General features: G+C 47.2%; 1 protein-coding gene and 1 long non-coding RNA gene across 13 annotated transcripts in view; one reads left to right on the top strand and one right to left on the bottom strand.

Annotated features, from left to right (window-relative positions):
- Positions 1-1502: 1502 nt before the first annotated feature.
- On the bottom strand, positions 1503-19343 carry LOC122173934 (uncharacterized). Its single transcript, XR_006174985.2, has 3 exons — positions 19186-19343; positions 16095-16180; positions 1503-4817 (listed from the first exon to the last, which is right to left on the bottom strand). It is a non-coding gene; the product is annotated as an uncharacterized LOC122173934 (long non-coding RNA).
- The window catches only part of STXBP5L (syntaxin binding protein 5L), a 398900-nt gene continuing 397706 nt past the window's right edge, over positions 19253-20446 (top strand). For 11 of the 12 annotated variants that reach the window (XM_005292701.5, XM_065586846.1, XM_005292698.5 and 8 more), the window contains exon 1: positions 19260-19789. In XM_005292701.5, the coding sequence (XP_005292758.2) occupies positions 19586-19789 (204 nt within the window). In that variant the 5' untranslated portion in view covers positions 19260-19585. Of the gene's footprint in view, positions 19790-20446 lie in introns of all 12 variants that reach the window. The other variant, XM_065586857.1, reaches the window with a different exon arrangement.

Below are 20446 nucleotides of genomic sequence, written 5' to 3'. Positions count from 1 at the left end.
GCTGTGCCTGCCAAGTCATCAGGCACGACTATCCCGTTCGCAGAGAAAACAGCAGTACTTTGTGTATCCAGTCTGCAGACCAAGCAAGACAGCAACAACCTTCAAATCGCCACAAAGCTGATGTTGGTCATAGTTTATGCACCTCAAAAGTTGTTTCATGTTGTCATAGGTTTCCTTCATATGGACTGCATGACCAACTGGAATTGATGGCAAAACATTGCCATTATGCAGTAAAACAGCTTTAAGCCTCGTCTTCCATGAATCAATGAACACTCTCCACTCATCTGGATCGTGAACGATGTTGAGGGCTGCCATCACACCATCGATGTTGTTGCAGGCTACAAGATCACCTCCCATGAAGAAGAATGGGACAAGATCCTTTTGACGGTCATGGAACATGGAAACCCTAACATCACTTGCCAGGAGATTCCACTGCTGTAGTCTGGAGCCCAACAGCTCTGCCTTACTCTTGGGTAGTTTCAAATCCCTGACAAGGTTATTCAGTTCACCTTGTGTTATGAGGTGTGGTTCAGAGGAGGAGGATGGGAGAAAATGTGGGTCCTGTGACATTGATGGTTCAGGACCAGAAGTTTCATCCTCTTCCTCGTCTGACTCAAGTGAGAATGATTCTGGTGCATCAGGAACCGGCAGTCCTTCTCCGTGGGGTACTGGGCGTATAGCAGATGGAATGTTTGGATAATGCACAGTCCACTTTTTCTTCTTTGACACATCTTTCCCAACTGGAGGCACCATGCAGAAGTAACAATTGCTGGTATGATCTGTTGGCTCTCTTCAAATCATTGGCACTGCAAAAGGCATAGATTTCCTTTTCCTGTTCAACCACTGGCGAAGATTTGTTGCACAAGTGTTGCAGCATATGTGTGGGGCCCACCTCTTGTCCTGATCTCCAATTTTGCAGCCAAAATAAAGGTGATAGGCTTTCTTAACCATAGTGGTTATACTGCGCTTTTGTGATGCAAAAGTCACTTCACCACAAATATAGCAGAAGTTATCTGCACTGTTCACACAAGTACGAGGCATCTCTGCTCACTTTGGCTAAACAGAAATGTGTCCCTTTGCAAAATCAAACACTGACAAATAAGAGAGCACGACACTGTATGATTTCTAGAGCTGATATAGGGCAATTTGTTCAGCAGAGTGATGTAAGCTTAGTTATGATTGCATCATCCATGACTTCTAGGAATAACAGGATGCAATTCATATCATGTGTGACGCAATACCAGCTTCAGATTGCATCATTCATTGTTTTGCCTAAAAAGCAAGTACTGTCCAAACCCAGTCATAGATTTATTCATAGATCCAGTCAAAGATGTATTTTAGTCATTTCTGGTTTAAATTGAGATCCCGTCCCTTTATAACTCCCTTATCCTCCGCCATTCCCAAGTCAAGGGTCGTATATACTGACCCAATAGCATATCTTGAAAACTAGAGCCAATCAACAATTTTAAGCATCATTTTCGTTCTCAGTGACCCAGAATTAGTAAAGTTTGACTACATTTATTTCAGAAGCATTTTGGCTGTAGAGCAGTGCTATTTGCTTGTATGATTAGAGTTTACATTCACATAAACTCTTCCATAACATTCAGTATGAAAGGTTACATTGCCTCAATTATAAAACTTATTTACAGAGTAATATTCTTTAACATAAAATTCTGTACAATTTTGACACTTGAAATTAACAATATAATGTTTAAAAGGGGTATACAGATTGACATTAATAAAATCTACTACATATTTCATGCCCACTGTAATGTTAACAATTATTCCTACTTTTACCTGGTGAGGGAGATCAGAATTTATATACGAACACTTTGAGGGCTCTAATATTACTGTTTCATTAGAACAACTTTACAGAAAGTCATCATTAAATTGCCATACACACCAATTGGCAAACTTTTGCAGCAGAGAAAGCTGCTCTCCTCAGTTATCATAAAAGGTTGCTTCATGAGGCTCGTCATTTGTTGTGAAGGTCATTAAAGACTTGTTTCTTCCCTCCACACCAAATAACAGTATCCACTTTCCTTATAAGCATATACTGTGATCACCTGAACAATAGGTTGGGTAGCACAAAATCTATACCCTGCACTACCTCATCCCCTGGGTGGCTTCGGCTTTCACTGCCTTTACAATAATAGTGTTCATTATTTTTAACTATGAGAGAATGGGTTATACAAATGAATGCACTTAAATAAAGTATTAAAATCATGATGTGACGAAATTCCTGGAAGGAAAGGAAAGCAGAGAAAAAGAAAAATTACTACTAACATTTAAGTAACAAATCCTTTCCAGTCTTTCAGTTGCAAAGAGTGAAACCATTTTTGGGTTCCTTTTCTCTTCCCCTTTATTTCTACTTGATAAGTTGTAGGGCTTGCCTTGTTTGTTATTATGACTGTGTTACCTGCACAAAATTCTCTGTCACTTGCACATTCTAGGGCACCTATCTAGTTCCTAGGGCTCAAGGCGTAACCCTCTTAATTTAGGCACTCTAACTTTACCCCTCCATGGGCTCTAGGCTCTACTCCTCCAGGCTCTGGGTAAACACCCATTCCCTCTGGACTTAGGACTTAATATTTTGCGGATTTATGGGGTCTTTTATTAGTGAAAGAGCCTACTTAATATCCTACTTAATCTCTATTTATTAACAATTACCAAAACAGAATGCACATGCTAAGCATCCAATGCTCACCACTCCCAATAAGACAGATGAACTCTTCTTGATGGTCAGTCAGTATCAGGTCATCTGAGGGACTCCAGTTTCTGCACAGTGTAAGTGGCATAGTGTTGAGGTCTGGCAGCTCTGTTCTTGAGGCTGTGTGCTGGAGTTAGTGCCCAAAGAACTTCCTTTTGGACCCCAGTTTATATAGTGAAACTTGAGTCCTGCTTAGCTATACTTTTAGTTTAACCAATCATGATACTAAAATTTTGCTAACTAATCCTGACATATTGTAACAAAATTCTCTAACCAATCCTACCCTACCACCTTAATTAATTTGCTAAATTAATTATGTAACAGACAGAAACAATCAAAGAACCAGACAGAGATCATACAAACAATAGGAAAGGTGGGGACCATAAAGATAAAACCATAAAGAAATGAGGATTTTACAACTACAGCTATTGATAAGTGATTTTTGCCAGACAGGAGGCTATGAAACTAAGTTTTCTTTAACCATCTTAAGATCTGTTTCTTTATCTGGTGCTAGTGGGGGCTATTAGGACGGGTCTCCTTCTTAACAGCCTGATATTACATTGTTTTAATGTAACTGAGATGGAATGTGACTTTCTGCTTCTTAGCTAATGCCTGCTGCTCTCTTAATATGGCTGCAGACAAAGGCCGTAGGCTTTAGGCCTTACAATATAGCTACAGGAAAAGGCCTTATCCTTAGAACTGGTCCTACCCATTTGGGGCTTAAAGAATGGTTCTTATCTGAGTAGAAGCGATAAAAAAATTTGTCACCTACATTCCATTCCTTGCATTTTAACACATCACCCAGTCTTTTATCCATCTGTCTAGCATTACTTTTCAATTGCACTGACCTGTTTTTGAACAGCGTTGATAGTATTCAACAGCTTATTTATAAACTGATCTATTTTAATTCTGAGTTGATACTCCTCTGGAGATATCCCTCCTAGCCACCCCTGTTTGGGCGTTTTTATCATTCTGCCCGTTATGACCTCGTGAGGAGTGTACCCATGGGACACAATTGTTGATCTTATGGCCATTTGTCCTAATGGCCATAATCTTTTGTCCCAGTCTTTTCCTGAACTTGCAACAATCTTGCGTGAAGCAGTCTTTAATGTCCGATTTGTTCACTCGACCAAACCCGAGCTTTGCGGGGGTCCTGCAATATGGATTTTCTGTTTTATAATAAATGCTTGGCACAACACTTTACTATCTTTCCTACAAAATGGGGTCCTTGGTCCAAGTCTAATACCTCCAGAAGACCAAATCTAGAGAAGGTTTGTTCCAAAAGGATTTTTGCTGTAGTGCTAGCTGTGTTGTTTCATGTAGGATATGCCTCTATCCATTTCGAGAAGGAGTCGGTTATTACTAAGCAGTATCTGTTTCCATATCCTGAGCATATATATACATATATCTATAATATAGTCTTTTGTCTGGTGAAAAAAATTCCCTGGAACCTAACCCCCTCATTTACATTACTTCTTATGGGGAAATTGGATTCGCTTAACATTGTTTTGCTTAAAGTCACATTTTTCAGGAACATAATTACAACGTTAAGTATAACTACAACTACTGTACTCTGTTGTTCTGCAATAAGAATACTTAATCCTTTCTCAGTTGTCACTAGTTGAAGCTGGAAGGGTTTGTTAGGCTGAAGGAGACCAACACCAGAGTCTTTGCAAGCACCTGACAGAATGCATCTCTCTGTTTTTTGCCCCAAGTCCATTCTTGGCTCTTCTTTCACAGTATATAAAGAGGTTGTGCAATCTCTGAGTAACCCTCAATAAAACCTTGGGAGAATCCTGTAAGGCCCAAGAAAGACCTTAACACTGACACGTTTTGCGGGGCTGGCAGTTTACAAATTAATTCAACTCCTTGTGCATCAGGCCTGTGCCTGTGTATGCCCAGCTCCATGCCAAGATAAATAACTTTTTGTTGTATCATTTGGGCTTTTGTCAGACTGATCACAATTCCAGTTTCTTGTATCTTGCACTGAACAGCATCTAGAATTTTGAGATTCTCTTCCTTGGTTACAGTGGCAATTAATATGTCGTCTACATAACTGATGACCTTTTCTTTTTCCTTTATATGAGTCCACATCCTAATCACAAACCTGTAACACAACGAAGGGCCATTATGGCATCATAGAATCATCATAGAATAATAGAATATCAGGGTTGGAAGGGACCGCAGGAGGTCATCTAATCCAACCCCCTGCTCAAAGCAGGACCAATTCCCAACTAAATCATCCCAGCCAGAGTTTTGTCAAGGGCTTTAAAAACCTCCAAGGAAGGAGATTCCACCACCTCCCTAGGTAACACATTCCAGTGCTTCACCACCCTCCTAGTGAAATAGTGTTTCCTAATATCCAACCTAGACCTCCCCCACTGCAACTTGAGACCATTGTTCCTTGTTCTGTCATCTGCCACCACCGAGAACAGCCGAGCTCCATCCTCTTTGGAACCCCCCTTCAGGTAGTTGAAAGCAGCTATCAAATCCCCCCTCATTCTTCTCTTCTGGAGACTAAACAATCCCAATTCCCTCAGCCTCTCCTCATAAGTCATGTGCTCCAGACCCCTAATCATTTTTGTTGCCCTCCGCTGGACTCTTTCCAATTTTTCCACATCCTTCTTATAGTGTGGGGCCCAAAACTGGACACAGTACTCCAGATGAGGCCTCACCAATGTCGAATAAAGGGGAATGATCACATTCCTCGATCTGCTGGCAATGCCCCTACTTATACAGCCCAAAATGCCGTTAGCCTTCTTGGCAACAAGAGCACACTGTTGACTCATATCTAGCTTCTCGTCCACTGTGACCCCTAGGTCCTCTTCTGCAGAACTGCTACCTAGCCATTCGGTCCCTAGTCTGTAGCAGTGCATAGGATTCTTCCGTCCTAAGTGCAGGATTCTGCACTTGTCCTTGTTGAACCTCATCAGGTTTTTTTTTGCCCAATCCTCTAATTTGTCTAGGTCCCTCTGTATCCGATCCCTCCCTCCAGTGTATCTACCACGCCTCCCAGTTTAGTGTCATCTGCAAACTTGCTGAGAGTGCAGTCCACACCATCCTCCAGATCATTAATAAAGATATTAAACAAAACCTGCCCCAGGACCGACCCTTGGGGCACTCCGCTTGAAACTGGCTGCCAACTAGACATGGAGCCATTGATCACTACCCATTGAGCCCAACGATCTAGCCAGGTTTCTATCCACCTTACAGTCCATTCATCCAGCCCATACTACTTTAACTTGGCGGCAAGAATACTGTGGGAGACCGTATCAAAAGCTTTGCTAAAGTCAAGGAATAACACATCCACTGCTTTCCCCTCATCCACAGAGCCAGTTATCTCCTCATAGAAGGCAATTAGGTTAGTCAGGCACGACTTCCCCTTGGTGAATCCATGCTGACTGTTCCTGATCACTTTCCTCTCCTCTAAGTGTTTCATAATTGATTCCTTGAGGACCTGCTCCATGATTTTTCCAGGGACTGAGGTGAGGCTGACTGGCCTGTAGTTCCCCGGATCCTCCTTCTTCCCTTTTTTAAAGATGGGCACTACATTAGCCTTTTTCCAGTCATCCGGGACCCTCCCCGATCGCCATGAATTTTCAAAGATGATGGTCAATCGCTCCGCAATCACATCCGCCAACTCCTTTAGCACCCTCGGATGCAGCGCATCCGGCCCCATGGATTTGTGCTCATCCAGTTTTTCTAAATAGTCCTGAACCACTTCTTTCTCCAAGGAGGGCTGGTCACCTCCTCCCCCATACTGTGCTGCCCAGTCCAGCAGTCTGGGAGCTGACCTTGTTTGTGAAGACAGAGGCAAAAAAAGCGTTGAGTACATTAGATTTTTCCACATCCTCTGTCACTAGTTTGCCTCCCTCATTCAGTAAGGGGCCCACACTTTCCTTGTGGTACCCTACTGAATGTAAAGTGTTGATTTCTAAATGTGAAAGAGAATTTGTACCACACACTTGGATGCAACGGGATGTAAAAGAAGGTGTTTAATAAACCCAATACAGTGAACCACTGGGCTCCTGCAGCTATGGCAGCCATGATTTCCATGAAACTTTGCTACCACAGGTGCTAGCCTAGGTGTTATCCTATTCAATTCCCTGTAATAAACTGTCAATCTCCATGTCTTCTTATCCACTTTTAATACCGGCCAAATTGGAGAGTTGCACACACTTGCAGTCTCAATTAACACTCATTGGTTTACAAGAGCGTTGATGGTTTCTTTAATCCCCGCCTCAGCCTCTCGAGAATATTTGTATTGCTTTTGAGGATCTGGACCTATAACTATCACTTCTGCATTGATCTTTCCACACTGAAGCTTGTTAGTAGCAAAAGACTTAAGATATTGTTCTGCTATTTGTGAAACCATTTCTTCCCAATTGGGCATTTCAAGCTTTTCTGGAGCTTTCACTGCTGCGACCCTGCGTGATGTTGGAACAGTAAAACCTCCTTCACTAGCTGTATCCTGAGTCAATGCCCTATTCAGTAAATGCACTATCAGATTAAGATTCTTTAGAATGTCAATACTAATGATACCGTGTCCATCCAGAACCTGAATACCAAATATAGCTTCAGTGGCTAGTTTTTCCAATCTTGCACACAATAGGTCTTAAGAAGGGAACAGCACTTTCTTTTCCATTATATCCTTCAAAAATTTTTACTTCTTGCACTCGAAACTCTTTGATCTTTGGGACTGCTTTAGTGCAAATAAGAGACAATGTGGCACCTGTATCAATGAGCATTGTCTGTCTAAATTTACCAAACTCTCCCTGTAAGGTGGCATCCACCACTGGTCTTCCCCATGCATTGTTGTCAATAGGCGCCACATGGGGAAAGGTTGGAAGGGATTGGCCCCACCACAATAAATTTTCCTTCTACTCCTGCATTTCTAGGTGCTTGGGTGCAGTTGCAGCTGACAAATTATTACCTTCATATCTTGCCAATCTTCGAAATAACTCCTGGCTTGGAAGTCAGTTGATCTGATCCTTTTTCTCATACTTTAATAATCGCTTCCACAGCACTGCTTTAAATCCTTTCATGTCAGCAGAGTTATGATGATATTTCTGGTTTCTGACTGGATCAACATGGTTGGAGACATTCTTCTCCTTTGGTGTAAAATTTTTGCCATCAAAATTGTACTTCTTCCCCTTTTGCTCACTGGCTCTATTACTTGTGTACTTCACAGCAGCTATCTTCTTCTTTTGCTAGTAACTGGGAAAAGCTTCTCATTGAAGCTCGAAAGCCTTCCTTATTTTATCTTCTAGTTCTTTGATCTAGATCTGGTCACCGTTCTTGGATTGATTGGACCCAGTGTTACTTTCAACATAGGCGTGAGCCCTTGACTAAATGCCTCCTTGAATTCTGGTGTCTCGTAGGTTGCTATTCCATTAACAATAGGTGACATTCCTGCTAGCCAATACAAGATCGTTTTCTGCTTAAAAACCTTTCAGGTCTCTCACCTACGTTTTGTCTGTCTGAGTAAAACTTCCCTACGGTATTTTTATGTGGGAAGTAGAACCTAAACACAGCTTCATAAATTTCTGAAATGTCTTTAATGTTTGCCAACTAGATTTCCCCAGGTAAGGCACTAAATTCCTCACCATTCATGCATTCCAGTAATAAGGCAGCCATATCTTCTTTACTGATGATGGCCATATTGCTGATCTTTGACAACCAGTCCAGAGCGGTTTCTTTATTAAGCAGACCTAGTGTCTTTCCCATTGTCCTTGCTTGATCTTGTCGCATATCATGTCTCAATTGGCCAATTGGGACCATAATTTATCATGCTTGTGGCAATAGGTGCTATCAGGGGGTATCTTTTCCCCTCCTACACTTCATTAGAACTTTCCAGCTCCTCTAAGGCTTGTGGAGCAGAGGGTTGAGTCCTTGCTACTTTTGCTTCCTTCACATTAATTTAAGTCACCATCAGACTCCTACTTTTCTGAATCGGAGTCTTCAGATCTATATCCTTTTAAAGGATCCATATTTAGGGCAGCTATGACTCCTTGTGCTTTTCTTAATTTATCCCTCAAGCTGTTGATTTTACTATTACAAGAGGAGTGATTCTAGACACCCTCTTGTGCGCTTCTAACCTCTTTAACCAACTCCCTTATAGCAGCCTGTGATTCCTCTACCTTTTTAGCCAATACAAACTTTTCTTTATCCTTTTTCACAAGGGATGCATTTAATTCTTCTACCCGTTGTTTTGATTGGTTATTTTGTATTGATTGGTTAAGCACTTGAGCTGACAAAGTACTATTTTGAACCATTAACTTTTCAATTTCAGCTTCCCTTTTTACCACCTGCTTTCTAACCTGAGATATTACTTTTTTTTATTTTTAATGTGCTCATTTAGTTCCCTTGCCACCATTACCAAAACATAGATTAAGGCTCTTTTCTTTAGTTTCTCATTTGCGGTCGGTTTGAAAGTAACAAAGCTTTCCCACTTTTCACATAACCTTTCAAAAGCATTCTCCCCCACAAATAAATCTTCCCAAGGATTTTTACATTTTCCAAATAAATTGACACTGTACTCCCGAGAATTTTGATTTGTCTCCTTATTCCATCCGTGTATGCCAAAGATTTGGTTGCTCGTTTTTAAACAGTAAATGTCTGATCCACACAGACACAACTGCTTGTATGGCACTCAACCGCAATGGTCACCAGACTTCTTAAGTCAGAGCTCAGCAGTACTCAGCAATCTATGCTGGCCTGCCACACACAGCTACTCAAAGTTCAAGCAGTACACCCCAATCTAATGCCTGCTGTAACAAGCAGCGCTTGTCAGCAACTTGGTGTCTGCTCCTTCAATTAGTTTGGGTCCCACACAAGTAAGCCACTGACCAGCTGCCAGTGCTTTCACTCAAGGTCTGTGGACCTTAAATAAACCTTTAACTGAGCCGACTATAATAAAACATAAATAACATAAAAATCACTACAATTCAAGGGACGGCAGTCAAGGGTACAGCTGCGGTCACCACAAACTGTTACCAGAAAACTTGGGACAGGAGATATCTTTATTAAGGATCCCCTCCCCAACAGGCTCGTTTACCCTGAATCCCACCACGTGAGGGTTGCCCCATCCCCATTACCCAGTCCACTTACTTATGCCCACGACCGTCTGTACTCCCCGTATGAGTGATTGACCCTCACCGCTTGTCAACTGTATCTTGATCCCGCCCACCGTCTACCCCCCATTGGGGACATTGCAGTCTGTATGTATTATGTGTGCTGCCCAACCCCAAAATACTAACATCCCCCCCATACTCTGTATGTTACCCCCAATGACCAACAACTGACGCTTCAAATTTTCTGTATCGTTTATTTTTAAATATTCTCTAATAAAATTTTAAATCTATCATAGACATGGGCAAACTACGGCCCCCGGGCCACATCCGGTCTGCGGGACCGTCCTGCCCGGCCCCTGAGCTCCGGGCCAGGGAGCCTAGTCCCTGGGCCCTCCCCTGCTGGCCTCTCTCCCCCACAGCCACGCCGCCATGTGGGCTGTGCTCTGGCCCACCACTCCTGCTGTGCAGTGTGGGGAGTGCAGCTGGCTCTGGCTGGGTATCGTGGCTGCGAGTTCCTGCTGCTGGTAAGGGAGTGGGGAGCGGGAGGGTTGGGTAAGGGAGCGGGAGGTCCTGGGGGGCAGTCAGGGAGGAGGGGGCGGCTGGATGGGGCGGAGGTTCTGGTGGGGGCGGTCAGAGGATGGGGAACAGGGAGGGTTGAGAGTGGGAGTCCCAGGGGGCCTGTCAGGGGGCGGGGATGTGGATGGGGTCGGGAGGGCAGTCAGGGGACAGGGAGAAGGGGGGGGGGTTAGATAAGGGGGTGGGATCCCAGGGGGCAGTTCCGGGCAGGGCGTCCCGGGAGGGGGTGGTCAGGGGACGAGGAGTAGAGGGCGGTTGGATAGGGAGTGGGAGTCCCGGGGAGGGGGCTGTCAGAGGGCGGGGGTGTGAATAGGGGTCAGGGCAGTCAGGGGACAAGGAGCGGGGGGATTGGATGGGTTGGGGCAGTCAGGGGGCGGGAAGTGAGAGGGGGCAGATAGGGGATAGGGGATAGGGGACAGGGGCCAGGCTGTTTGGGGAGACACAGCCTTCCCTACCCGGCCCTCCATACAGTTGCGCAACCTCAATGTGGCCCTCAGGCCAAAAAGTTTGCCCACCCCTGATCTATCACCTAAGGTCATACCAAGGATTACACTAATCACCGTAAGATATAAAACAGAAGGGATTTTTTAACAAAACAGCTCAGTGGTTTAACACATACTAATAGACATTAAGCCCAGATCCAAATCAAAGATAAGTGGGAATATATATATCTTTGTTACTCAATCTGTTGCAGGAAACAACCGAAAACCAGACAGAATCAGCGAACCCAGCAACCTCTGAGGACCAGGAGGCTTGGGAGATCAAGCCTAGGAACATAAACATTGTGTAAAAAAGTTAACCGTTTAAACTATTAAAATTATATCGTTTAACCGGTTAACTGCTGGGGCTGGGGTCACTCCGGCCGGCTGGCACGGCTGGGGCTGCTCCTGCTGGCTTAGGGCTGGTGTTGCTCCTGCTGGCCTAGGGCTGGTGTTGCTCCTGTTGGCTGGCTGCTGGCCACTGCAGCTGGGGTTAATGATGAGGACGGGTTAACCGGTAAGACTAATGCTTACTGGTTAACCATTTACTATTTTACATCCCTAATTATGCCACCACTGGATCAGGTCACCACTGGGCAGAAACCGGAGCAGTCCGATGACAGGAACAGGTAGGTGTCTTTTTTTGATGTTACTGCAAACGAGCACAGGCTGCGTCTAGGATGTGCTGAACCCTTCTATAATCTCCTGTTACCAGGCAGATTTTTCCCCTGGTCTGATGACCTTTCCCAACTTTGGCACTGTTACTAGGCAGAGCTCTTCTAAACTCATCCAATCAAAAATAAGGATTAAAATAAAGCACCAAACTAAGCAACAAGAAGGTGAGGCAAGATGGAGGGTAACAAACAATAAAACAAAAATGGCGGATAATCCCTAAAACCACTTCCAAAAGTATGGTCTCCTGAGTAACCAAGCCTGACAGCAGTGGGGACCTGTCCTGCTTCTACCACATCCAGAGTAGTTTGGAATTGTACCCAAAGGCCAAGGATCCATCCTATGGGCTGGCAGAGCGTTTGGCAGGGCATATGGATATTACACATCCTGCTCTTCCATTTGCAGTGCTATTGCTCTGGTGGGGACAGGTGGGGCCACCCCCTGTCTATCTGTATGGGTTCAACCAGGGCCAAGTGTCCTTGAGTCTGAAGGCTGAACTTTGGACAAGTGCTGAATGTAGACATGAATTTGCAGAATTTGTCATTCATGAAGTCTGGTGTCCATCCTGGTACACGGATCCATAAAGGCATCCAACCTGGTGGGAGGGTTTATCCACACCAGTTCCTCTTTTAATTTGTTGCAGAGACCAATACTGGTGGAGGAATGTGACATCATTTGAGGTGGTATCTGCAACCAAGCATCTAAACTAGGTGACATAGGAAAGGTTTGCCAAAGCTTATGTAAAGTGGTCTCCGTCATGTGAACTTTGTGAGTCATCAGAAATAGTGGGGAATACTTGCAGGAAAGAAGCCCAGCTTGTCAGCACTGGGTGGTCCAAATCTAGAAGGGGAGAGGCCTATACTAGGGCCTCGCCAGTAAGGAAGCTAAGTACCAGCCTCACCTTGACCTGATCTGTTGGGTATTCCTGGGGACTGGAGCACAAAGAGGAGTCTGCATTGGGTAATAAACTCTCAAAACTTGCTGCGGGAAGGGATGTATAATGTTAAACGGTAAGCATTAGGCTTATCTGTTAACCCCCAGTGCACCGGCTGGAGCAGCCCTGGCGCACTGGCCGGAGCGACCCAAGCCCCGGCTGCCCCGGGCTGGCTGCCCCAGCCCCAGCCCCCTCCACCCCCAGCCCCGGGCCAGCAGGAGCAGTCCCAGCCCCACCGGGCTGGCCAGCTGCCCCCAGCCGCCCCGCGCCAGCCAGCCCCAGCCCCGTTGGGCTGGCCGGAGCAACTCCAGCCCCAGCCCCGCCGGGGCCGCCCAGGCCACCCCAGCCCCAGCTGCCCCATGCCGGAGTAACGCCAGACCTGGGGCTGGCTGGAGTGACCCCAGCCCCTGCCGACCAACTCCAACCCCAGCCGCCCCATGCTAACCAATTCCAGCCCCAGCTCCAGCAGGCCAGCCAGCCGACCCCAGCCCCGGATGCCCCACGCTAGCCAGCCAGAGCGATGCCAGCCCTGGGGCTGACCAGAGTGACCCCAGCCCCGGGCTAGCCGACCCCAGCTCTGACCATGCCAGGCCAGCTGGAGTGACCCCAGCCCCTCTCCCTTTAATCGGTCAACTAGTTAAACGCTATAATTTTAATTGTTTAAACAGTTAACTTTTAAAACAGTATTTACATCCCTAGCTGCAGGTGGCATCGTATCTCTCTGGTAATGGAACTATGGGGCTGGTCCCAAGCTGGAGTTGTAGTGGAGGGACGAATGGGTACTCACAGCTGCTCCGAGTGCTGCAACTTGTTCCTGCAGTTTTCCATTTGCAGATGCTGTACTTGATCCCAAAGCCTCTGGTTTCCAGCCTAGAGGACAGCAATCTGTTCTTGCAGACTCATAGGCCCCTAGTGCATTGGAGCTCCAATAATATCCATACTTGGTCCAGGCGTTCAGCAATGAGTCCCAGAAGAGACTAAGAGGGTCTGAGCAAACTCTCAGGGCCTATAATGGGCAGTATGACCTAATGGTTGGAGCCCAGAGTAAAGCCAGGGTCATGGTCCGGAGTCACGCCAAGGGACACAGCCGGAGTTAGAAGCCATGCCGTGCCATGGATCAAGAAGCCAGTGTTAATAACTGGAGCGAAGGCAAGGGAGTAAGAACAAGGTAAAGTAACATGAACAAGGAGCAGGGACCATGCAAGCAGGCTGGAACTTGGTCTCAGGTGTCTGGTCAGCAGCAGACCTAGCAACTAATTGCTCAGACAAGGGGAGTGGCATGGACAGGAAGAATTATGCTAAGAGGTGTCCAATCAGCAGTCTGCTGCTAGTCAGCTGATCCTGCTGAGTCAGCAGGTGTAGCCCCTGTTTGTGGGTCTATGTCTGTTCTTGTAGCAGGTTGGTGCAGATGATAAGGCTCTTGCTCAGCAACCCTAGGTTTAAGACCTGACAGTAACTGGCTAGTCTTTGATTAGACCTTCACTGCAACTGTGGTATGTGTTGGTTCCTAAGGCTGGTTACTTGTAGCATTAGTCAGATAGCGGGCATTAAGACTTTTAGGCCTACTCAGTGATAAAAATGTGTTGGGTGCAGTACAAGGATCAGAAATAAACACACACATTACCAGTTTTTAAAAACTCTTGTTTCTACATAAAAAACAAAAGTTTAGATTAGGCACCATCATAAATATCAAATTTCATTTTGGACAAAATACCCTGAAAGAAAAATTATGGGTGCAAAGCAAGGTTAAAATATAATAGTGATAAAGACATTAATATAAAATTCTAAAATCAAATGTGGACATCCTTCCCCCAAACATCACTGAAATAAATCGCATAATCACACAAGTAAATAAGTAGGTTAAATCCTCAAGTATAATTCTTCAACTCCACTGTTTTCATACTGGTATTGAGTCAGCCAGCTGCTTTTATTATACAAGAAAATATGGAAGGTTCTGTTGAAAATCATATGAAATACTGTTGCTGGGAACAGATTCTTAGTCAGTTCCAAGCTCTTGAGTACCCTAACAGACTTTAGGAGGTGGCATGAGTCATTTTTAACAGCTATCTCATTTGCTTTTGAGCTCAACAGACTCCTTATTGTGCCTTGTGCATAAAGTTTGGTTTGCTATATCATGCTTCTGAAATCAGAGGCCATTCGTGAGTTCAGAGTAAGCCTCTGGGACTAAGTCATTTCAAGAAAACACTATTTGGCCATGGTAACTGTTGCAGCTCCATTAGTGGTGGAAGCTGTAATTTCCCTTGTACAGTCAATCAGTTTCTCTGTTGGTTGTGTGGGTCTTTCACACAGCACACAATGAGAGAAAAACATTTTAACATATTAGAAAATCTGATCATAAAACTACAAAAATGAGCAAGGGGCATCAGGGCAGGTGTAGTACATGAAATTAATTTAAACTTTCTTGAAAACTGACTAGCTTTCAAGTAGGCCGTGTCCCTTTCACCTCAACTCTCTGTCATTAATCTGTTCAGAAAATTACAGCTAATGCTGATGTTGTGGCTTTCGAAATGATGGGCAATTGGCCTCCATTGGCTTTTCCAACTGTCAATCAGGCTTCTCTCACCTGTCCCCGCCCAACCAGGCGCCAGCTGATGGTGTGTCTCTGTCTATTGGACAGTTCTCCCAGATCGAGTCAACTGTCTGCCTCGCCAATTACATACAATCACTGGCTTCCCTCAGACAGCCAGTGGCACGGACATGGGCTAATGGTGGAGACCTGTGACTTGGCAAATCTGCTGTCAATCAGTGATAGGTGCTCTGGCCCCTAAGAGCAGGGCGCACGTGTGGGGTTACGGGCGTGACCGTTTGTGCACGCGCCCAAGCGTGGTGGTGGGGATGGGCTGGGGGGAGGAGCTGCTGCTGCTGCCTGTGGTTTCAGAACCTTGGAGAGTGTCTGAGAGTGTACAGGAGCAATAGAGGTGGAGCTGGAGCTGTGGGACCAGGACAGCGGCCGCCCCCACCAGTACTTTGTTTATCTGTTTAGCTTCTGAAAGAGGGACATTGTGAACCCCGCTCAGTGGCTGGGTTAGGGCTACCCCGGATACCATGACATCACCGGGCATGGTCACCCCGGCTACCCTGGCTCCACTGGGCACAGTTGCTCTGGCTACCCTGGCACCACCAGGCATGATTACCCTGGCACCACCAGGTACAGTTGCCCTGGCTACCCTGGCATTGTAGGGAAAATTTCATATTTTAACACCTGCCCTTGCAAGCACCATCTTGGATCACCATAGTTGTTTGGGATCCATCTTTGTTCCCCTTCTCCTTCACCAGTTTGGTGCTCTTCTGAGTAAAAAGGCGGGAAAAGCTAAGGGGACGTGACTGGCTAAACTGCCTGGCAACGGGAGACTATAAAAGGCCATCTCCCCAGTCACCTAGGGCTGCCCGTCAACAAGGCAGTCAGTGGACGCCTGCACTTAGGGTTGCTGAGGCCATAATACCTCTGGCTGCATGGTTGGGGTTACTTGCCTGCACACTGGATAGCAGTCCATCAGCTATCTTCGGTCTCTGAATCTTACACACATGCAGGACACAGCAGCGGAAGAAGACCTGTGGGAGAAAGACTGGCATCCCTGGTCAGAGCCCTGTCTTCGCAAAGGAGACCTGTTGCAGAAAGATCAGCTTACCTGTCTTGGAGCCCTGTCTTGGAGTTCCTGTCTTTACTTGTGTCCAGTGCTCCAGTCCTGATGTGTCCATGAGGGTCCATCACATCCTGTTATCAAGACATGGTACAGTGTCATCTTTGTAACCTTTGCAACTTGCCCTGGTAAATAGCTTGGGGCCTGGGCTTTAAGCCGTGTATCTTGTTTAACAGCCGAGTGGTTCTGTATGTTGGTCCTTTTGGATTTGGGGGTCCTAGTTAAGTACGTCTGTTGTTAATTTACTTCGTTTAATAAACTGTTTTGCACCTTACCCCGTTGTAAATCTTTGTTTTGGGATTAAATAACCTGATGATAGACATGGGATGGGGGGGACGAGCCTAACTGCATCCTGGCCAGGTGAACAGCACCACCAGGCACAGTTGCCCTGGCTACCCTGGCACCACCAGGCACAGTTGCTCCAGCTACCCCAGCATTGCCAGAAATTGCTGCCCCAGGACTGTGCGGGATAGTTGCTCATTTACCCCTGGATTGTGTTGTGGTGACAGAGAGCCAGTCAATTGTCTCAGAGCTATGGATGATCAATTGGTTACTATGGGACTGGGCAGAGAACAATTTTTGCTTACCTCAGGACTGTGGGGCATGGTCAGTCAGTTAATCCAGGACCAGGAGTATTATCCATTACTCAGAGGTCTCAGAGGATCACTTGGTTGGTTATCTTGGGACCAACAGGTTATGTTACCACAAGGGACAGTCGGCCGGTTGTTTTGAGACCAAAAAGCAGTCAGATACCCAAGGACGGCTGGGGACCTTTCGTTGGTTACACCAGGACCACGAGAGACATAGGCCTGGGTACTAGGGGTGCGGGGGGTGCTGCAGCACCCCCAGGTGGCCCCGCACCCAGACCTCCACTCCCCAGCCCAGGGCTTGGGTCCTGACCGTCAGCCCTGCTACCTGGCTGCTGGCCCCGTGCCTGGGGCTCTACTCTTGGGGCGGTGACCCCATGCCCTGGCTGCTGGCTCTGCGCACAGGGCTCAGGTCACGGCTGCTGGCCTGCTTCCCAGCCACTGGCTCTGTGCCCCGTGCTGGGGATCTGCTCTTGGGGCACTGGCCCCATGCCCACTGCCCCACACCTGGCCCCCTGCTCCCGGGGTCCTGGCTGCTGGGGCTCTGCTACTGGCCCTACATGTGAGGTCCTGGGGGCAGGCCCTGTGCCCGGGGCTCCGCTCCTGGCCCTATGCCTGCCCCCACCCAGCCTTTGTCCCCTTACCCCTGTCTGGATCCCCCCTCCTGGAGACATGGCACTGCTCCCGGCCACAGCTGTGGGTGGGGGGCGCAGATAAGGGTAAGTGGGCTAGCTTTCAGTATCCTCACAATTAAAAGGATTAACAGACATGCTTTTACCCCCGACTGGTGAGGTGCTGTTTGGTTTCCTTACAACTATGAATGGTATTTCAGATAACTGAACTGCCCCTCACAGTCCGGGTGTATGTTACAACGGTGAAGCATCTTGGAACGGTGAGGGGTAGCTCAATACTCAAGCAAGTGAAAAGCTGCCAGTCCAGCGACGAATGGTCAATTACCCTTAAGAGTGTGAGGGCAAGGGTGAGGGGAGGATCAAGGAGAGCAGCAATTGCTGTTGCTGCTAGGATAGACAGACAGCAAGAGTAGCCGAAGCAGGAGGAGACAGCAGTGGCACGGAGAGAATCCAAGCTTAAAATTACCGTAACCTCAACATAAAATTACAGAAATAGCTGTTAGGGGGCCCTGTACAAACCAGAAAGCTCTCCACCCCATACAACGTTTCTATAGCATTTCCAATCTTCAGAGCACGTCTGGTTTATAGCCCTGGTTGGCGTGGGGCCAGTAGGCTCCCTACGCGGCTCCCCGGAAGTGAGGGCATCTGCTGCTTCTAGGCGGAGGAAGGGCGCGAGGGGCTTAGAGTGCAAGGCTGGGGCACAAGGGGGGGCGTGGGATGTGGGAGGGAGTTTGGGTGCGGGGCGCTCACCTCGCTCGGCTCCCCGCAAGCGGCGACTAGTCCCTGAGCCATTGGAGGCGCGGCTCTGCACGCTGCTCCCTCACCCCCAGCGCTGGCTCCGCAGCGCCCATTGGCTGGGAATCGCGGCCAATGGGAGCTGCAGAGGCGGTGCCTGCGGATGGGGGCAGCACGTGCAGAGCCACCTAGCCATGCCTCCAGCGCCTAGGGGCCGCGGCGCAGGGACTGGTCGCTGCTTGCAGGGAGTCGAGTGATGTGAGCGCCCCGCGACCCAACTCCCCGGTGTTAGTTCCCGGGATTTTTCACTTACCGGCACCCCCAGTTCACCCAACATGCCGGAGAGAAAAGTGGTGACTGGTACCGTTTATTGAAGCTGGTTTGGGGATTTTAATGTGGTTTGTTATTTTAATAAAAATACCCCAAACCGAAGGATTAAAGGCCAAGCTTAGGTAAAATAGACAGAAAAATAGATTCAACTCTTTTTGGATGTAGGTTTTAATCTTGATTTATGGTTGTTTATTGGCGTTGCAACAAAATAACTATCGAACGTGGATTCTGTGAGAGAATCTGATGCCGGGTTTGACATTATTTCTTTTTTTGAATATAAATTCTTAGTTTTGCTGCTTGTGGAGTTTTTAAAGGACCTTTTCAGGGCAGCTTTTACATCTGACAAAATGAAGTCCATATTGATGAGCTGCCAAAATCTTAGGAACTGGTTCCCTACCGGGTCTTCGACAGCATGGCTCCGGCGGCTGAAGGACCCGCCACCGAAGACCCGGTAGGGAACCGCCCGGTGAGTACCCCCCCATGTCCTGCCCCCCTCAGAAACCGCAACCCATAACCCCCCCTTGTCCCCTGACCACTCCTTCCCGAGACCCCCAACCCTAACTGCCCCCCAGGACCCCACCCCCTGCCTGCCCCGACAGACCCCCGGAACTCCCACACCTACCCAACCCCCCCCTTCCCCATCCCCTGACCGCCCCCCAGAACCTCTGCCCGATCCAACCCCCCGGCCCGGCCCCGGCCTCTGACCCCCGCCGGGGCCGGGCAGCGCCGCGCGGCCGGAGTCAGGGCCGGGCGGCGCCTGGAGCCCTCCTCGCGCCCCGCCCAGCCCCAGCTCACCTGCAGGAAGCCCGGCTGCCCGGGACGCGGCTGATTCGCGGGAAGCGGGGAGGGGGCGGAGAAGCCGGGGGAGCGTCAGGGGAGGAGGCGGAGCTCGGCGAGCTGGGGCCGGGAGCAGGGCAGGGAGCTGCCAGAGATTTTGTTAAATTTAAAAGCCCTTTTAGAACCGGGACAACCGGTTCTAAAAGGGCTTCTAAATTTAACAACCGGTTCCCGCGAACCGTTGGGAACCGGCTCCCGCTAACCACCTAATATTGGGACCCTGTTTGGCACAAGGGACTAACGCACTGCCTGACCCAGCAGAACATCGGACCGTTTTTTGTTTTGCTACATGGAGCTGATTGTGTGAAAGCACACTGGTTCCCCCCCGCCCCCCCATCCTTTTAAAGATTTTTCCAAAATGAAGAAATTTAATTTCCGCAAAGTTTTGGATGGTTTAACTGCCTCATCTCCTGGTGGCAGTAGCAGTGGTGGCAGTAGCAGTGGTGGTGGAATTGGGGCTGGAAGTGGATCCGTGCATCCAGGAGGGACTGCAGGTGCTGCAGGGACACCCAGAGATGAGATCCAGGAAATCCTATCTTCGGATTATTTCCAGATTTGTAAGGTAAGGATTGGAGTGGCTCTTTCTATTCATTTACTATTAGAATTAAAAGAAAGAATGAAAGAAAAAGGCATCTATTGGGGGGCTGGGTGATGTGATGCCAGCATACCTTTTACTTGACAACTGCAGTGTTTGTGGTAGCTAACCCTGGAGTGATGGGATGGAAATCACATTTATGCTTGTTCTTCCCTGTGCACAGTTATTGTAGTCAACAAATTCATAAGGCTCTTAATGTCAGCATCAAGAGCCCAATCCTGAGCTCAGGCTCAGTTTCCAAATTGATAACACTACAGTGGCCAGGTAAGGAATTCAGACAAAGCTAGTAAGAATAAAATGTGCAAGTGAGCTCTTTTTTAGAAATTCAGAGTAGCATACAAAGGTGTTTTTTTTTTAAATAAAATATGTTGCAGGTAATATTTCAGGAAAAGGCATTAAACAAAGGTAAAATCCACTGGAGTTAATGTTACACATAATGTTTTCATTTCTCATTTGTGATGCATTGAAAAGGGATCAATTATTTTCCTTTAATATTTGCGATGAAGACTGTTAACTATGGCAACATTATAATAATAGAACAGTATCAAGATTGGCTAGCCCCAAATTTGATTGGTCTTTGTTTTTCTTAGGTGTTGACCAGATCCTTCAATGAGAGTTTTGTCT

This window comes from Chrysemys picta, chromosome 1, assembly GCF_011386835.1.
Source record: "Chrysemys picta bellii isolate R12L10 chromosome 1, ASM1138683v2, whole genome shotgun sequence".
Classification (NCBI taxonomy): Eukaryota; Metazoa; Chordata; order Testudines; family Emydidae; genus Chrysemys; species Chrysemys picta.
Note: the sequence above shows the minus strand (reverse complement) of the source record. Positions and strands in the feature narration are given on the sequence as shown.